General features: G+C 34.0%; 1 protein-coding gene across 6 annotated transcripts in view; it reads right to left on the reverse strand.

The window, feature by feature from the left end:
• Positions 1-3152: 3152 nt before the first annotated feature.
• The window catches only part of tsl (torso-like), a 144199-nt gene continuing 142351 nt past the window's right edge, over positions 3153-5000 (reverse strand). For all 6 annotated transcript variants that reach the window (XM_068372413.1, XM_068372411.1, XM_068372409.1 and 3 more), the window contains one exon: positions 3153-3528. In XM_068372413.1, coding sequence (XP_068228514.1) covers positions 3281-3528 — 248 coding nt within the window. In that variant the 3' untranslated portion in view covers positions 3153-3280. The remainder of the gene's footprint in view (positions 3529-5000) is intronic.

Raw genomic sequence — 5000 nt, forward strand, 5'->3', positions numbered from 1 at the left:
TCTCCCTTACCCTTATATAGTGGTACAATACATGCACAAACCCAATCTACTGGTACCATTGACAACACAAAACACATATTAAACAATCTCACCAACCATTCAAGTACAGTCACACCCCCTTCCTTCAACATCTCAGCTTTCACACCATCCATACCAGATGCTTTTCCTACTTTCGTTTCATCTAGTGCTCTCCTCACTTCATCTATTGTAATCTCTCTCTCATTCTCATCTCCCATCACTGGCACCTCAACACCTGCAACAGCAATTATATCTGCCTCCCTATTATCCTCAACATTCAGCAAACTTTTAAAATATTCCGCCCACCTTTTCCTTGCCTCCTCTCCTTTTAACAACCTTCTATTTCCATCTTTCACTGTCTCTTCAATTCTTGCGCCAGCCTTCCTTACTCTCTTCACTTCTTTTCAAAACTTCTTCTTATTCTCTTCATATGACTGACCCAATCCCTGACCCCACCTCAGGTCAGCTGCCCTCTTTGCCTCACGTACCTTGCGCTTTACTTCCACCTTTTTCTCTCTATATTTTTTATACTTCTCTATACTATTACTCTGCAGCCATTCTTCAGAAGCCCTCTTTTTCTCTTCCACTTTTACCTTCACTCCTTCATTCCACCATTCACTGCCCTTCCTCATGCTGCCTCCAACAACCTTCTTGCCACATACATCACTTGCAATCCCAACAAAATTTTCTTTTACTAACTTCCACTCCTCCTCTAAATTACCAGTTTCTCTTACTCTCACCTCGTCATATGCCATTTTCAACCTTTCCTGATATTTACTTTTTACCCCCGATTTTATTAGCTCTTCAATCCTCACTACCTCCCTTTTACATCCACCTACTCTATTCCCCCACTCTTTTGCTACAACTAATTTTCCTTCCACCAAAAAATGATCAGACATACCGTTAGCCATACCCCTAAACACGTGCACGTCTTTCAATCTTCCAAACATTCTTTTAGTTATCAACACATAATCCATTAATGCCCTTTCTACTACTCTTCCATTTGCCACTCTTACCCATGTATACTTATATATATATATATATATATATATATATATATATATATATATATATATATATATATATATATATATTTATGAACTGATCACAGTCAAGTGGGCCGTTAGTGATCGGGATAAGTGAAGTGTCAACAGATTTTTCTTATTTGTTAGAGGAAGGACGGTTACGCTGTGGCTTGGGTGGCACTACGAAAATGACGGTTATAGGCTTGGCGTCACCAAACCCTCTCCCGATTGGTTGTTATGAGACTTTCGGGTCAAAACAACCAATCATTGATCAGGCATCGCGATGCCCATCTATGGGCGATGGGGAAACTGCCCATAGGAGACAGTCTAGTCTCGAAGGCCTTGCGAGTGTGTCACGTAAGGAATGGCAAGTGCCAACATATGTGCCAACCCGAGTACCATTTTCTGAGGGGTTTTTCTTAGTAACGTAACGTAATCATAATCAAGGGCGCCCTTGTAATCTTAAGAGAATATAGCATGTGTAAAATTATCAACACGGCTATTATTTGTGCATGAAATCCCTCTCTATTCGTGTTTCCCTAAAACTGATTGAACCCCAATACAACCCAGATCGGGTCATATATATATATATATATATATATATATATATATATATATATATATATATATACATATATATACATTGATATATATATATATATATATATATATATATATATATATATATATATATATATTTATGTATATATACATATATATATTTATATATATATATATATATATATATATATATATATATATATATATATATATATATATATAGATAAATGTATGTATATATATATATACATACATTTATCTATTTATGCATATATACAGATATATATATATATATATATATATATATATATACATGAATATATATATATATATATATATATATATATATATATATATATATATATATATATATGTATATATATATATATATATATATATATATATATATATATATATATATATGTATATATATATATATATATATATATGTATATATATATATATATATATATATATATATATATATATATATATATATATATATGATAACTTGACTGGAAGTAAAATGAGTGAAATAAAAATTCTCTCCCGCCCAAGTTGGAACTCTTGTCGAAGGTGTTTCAAGTGCAAGTGTAACGTCATTGAATGTGCTACAGGAGAAAACCTTCTATTTCTACCGCTCAAAAGAAAGTGCAACACATAACATTGCTTATATCCTATCCATAATGTTGTATGAAGTTTTTTTTTAATGCTAATGTAACCAGGCAAGTATCAAATTGCGAGTTCGTCTGAGTCCACTGGGACTCCACTCTGGGCTACAGTTGTGGAAGTTACTTATACACACACACACAGACGCACATATACTCACACACACACACATAAACACACACACACACACACACACACACATATATATATATATATATATATATATATATATATATATATATATATATATATATGTAGATAAAATTGTGTGGTAAATACTACCTATCGTGACAGTAAATATATTCCTATATTTCATGTAAAAGCTTATTGTAATTAAGTGTCATTAGCTCTGGCCTACAATAGGTGAAAGTAAATAAAATGAGGATGACTCCTAATTTATATGAAAGCAAATGCCACTGTTTTGTTTAATATCATACCATGAGAAAAACGAAAGAAAGGAAGACCCAATAAAATTTTGACCGAAGTTCTATTTTCTGTTTAAATAGGACCTTCATTAATTGAGAGGTCCGTCAAAGTATAGATGCTGACATCATAAGGCAAAGTCATAGAGCTCGTAGAGCTTCTTTAACAAAAGGGCAATTGCGTAGAACTTCATTTTACGTACAACTACGCATGTTTCTTAGTTCATGATATATGATAGACAATACTACTCAAGATTGTCTAACACAGAGAAATACATGTTACAGGAACACATAGTCACAAATTACAAATTTAATTAATTGTTTCAAACCTCAGTGTTTGTAGATGAACCTTTCTGCTACAAGAATTTTAGCACAGTTATCACTTACCTTCCTTTTATGTTTAAAGTCCCCATTCACAAGGGTAACGAAGGGAGAATAAGTTCACATTTTTTTTTACGCTTTTGTTATATTTATATAAGTCTGATACATATAAGGAACTGTTATAGATAATGCTCATGTAATGCTATATGTCTCAGTTACGAAATGGGCAGATATTTCATAGAAATATGCTGTCATTTCTTCTGTCTACATGGTGATGTAATAAAGGGTGAGAGTGTTATCAAGGATTTCCCTCAGCCAGTATCTTTCAGGTGACTTGGGCACGATTTTGGTGATTTTCTCTAGTTTGAGACTCAGCACCACCTCCCCGTCCAGCTTCTCCAGTTCATTCTCTAAGTCTTTGTGCTTGAAGATGGTGAAGATGCTCTGGTAGAGGCGGAAGAAAGTCATTGACATTAGTTGACCTCCGACGACTTTCTCAAATTCTGGATTACCTGGAATAAAGAAGAAACAGAATAACTGATACTTTAAATTCAGACAATTTCATGTCTAAGAAAGTACATGAAAGGAAAACAATGAATTACTCCAATGGAAAATAAAAAAAACTATTTATAGTAAATGATAATGAATTTGTCTATGAGCAGTGTAAACTTTTAAAATTTTCAGCCTAAAGACATCGATTAAGTATAATGATATTCATTCAGCCAAGAATTAATTCTGTAATTTAGTACCCTGCATATCTATACGGAATGTAACTTTCTGGTGTTCTTTGAACTTTCTGTTTAAAGATATTTCAATCTAACAGACCTTCTATTTAATTTTAGGTTATTATCTTTTAAACATGGCTGTCATTACATAAAAAAACGATATCTAAAACCAGCTGCTAAGGGATCAAATTTGGGACTTTTGGCATGTTAATCTTCGTCGTCAGACACATGTGCAACTGAGCTATCATTTTAAGGAGTTGTACAGATCACACTTTCCAAAGAAGGTGACTAGAAAAAACACGCCTAACATTTTCTACTCCAAACTTCTTAGAAGTAGTGGACCAGATAACAAAACAACTTTTACTGTGCCCTTGATGCAGTGCTAAAAACATCAACAAAACGGACAAGGTCATCCTGTTGGGGAATTTCAATGGTCGTGTTGGGAAAATCAAGGGTCAAAGGGGAAGTGCCACAGATCCTAATGTCATGAGCAGTATGATCGCTATTGGCATCTGACTACTCCTACCATATTACAAATACTCTATTCCAGCTCAACGGTAAGCTAAAATACATGGATGCATCAAAGATCAAAGTACTAGCACATGCTAGACCACACCATGACCAGGCAGATCAACACAAGTGATGTAGGCATATCTAAAGCAATGCTTGAGATGGAGTGCTGGTCACAGCATCAATTTATGAGATCTATCTTCAATTCAAAATTCGACTTCAAATATGCAAACAGACCATGCTTAGGAAATTGAAATGTATTGCACTGAAAAACTAGGAGACAGGAGATACTTCTTGCTCTCAAATGGCTGAAGACCTCTCTTTCTTAGTCAATATTCCCGAGGAAGACCTAGGCATTGAGTAGACACAATAATGCAAACTGATATAAGATGCTACAGCACTTACAACTGGCTTCACTAATGGCTCTTATGCAGATTCGTTTGATGAAAAAATAGACCCTATACATCAATCAATTGAGCAAAAACGAAAGCACATGACACACATTTTGCAAACTATGAGACTGGATGAACAATATCAAATACATACTGCATGCTATAGAACTTGATGTGTAGAGAGAGCCAAAGAAATTCAAGCCTTTGCTGGCCAAAACAATATGAATTACTTTTACAATACCATAAAATGAATTTAACAGCCTAAGAAAAACACAATCACTCTATCACACTAGTCAGTACACTTGATTTTAAACCACGGGGCTGATCGTTTTTATGGTACACTGAACCATCATAACG

The sequence above is a fragment of the Palaemon carinicauda genome, chromosome 4 (assembly GCF_036898095.1).
Source record: "Palaemon carinicauda isolate YSFRI2023 chromosome 4, ASM3689809v2, whole genome shotgun sequence".
NCBI lineage: Eukaryota > Metazoa > Arthropoda > Malacostraca > Decapoda > Palaemonidae > Palaemon > Palaemon carinicauda.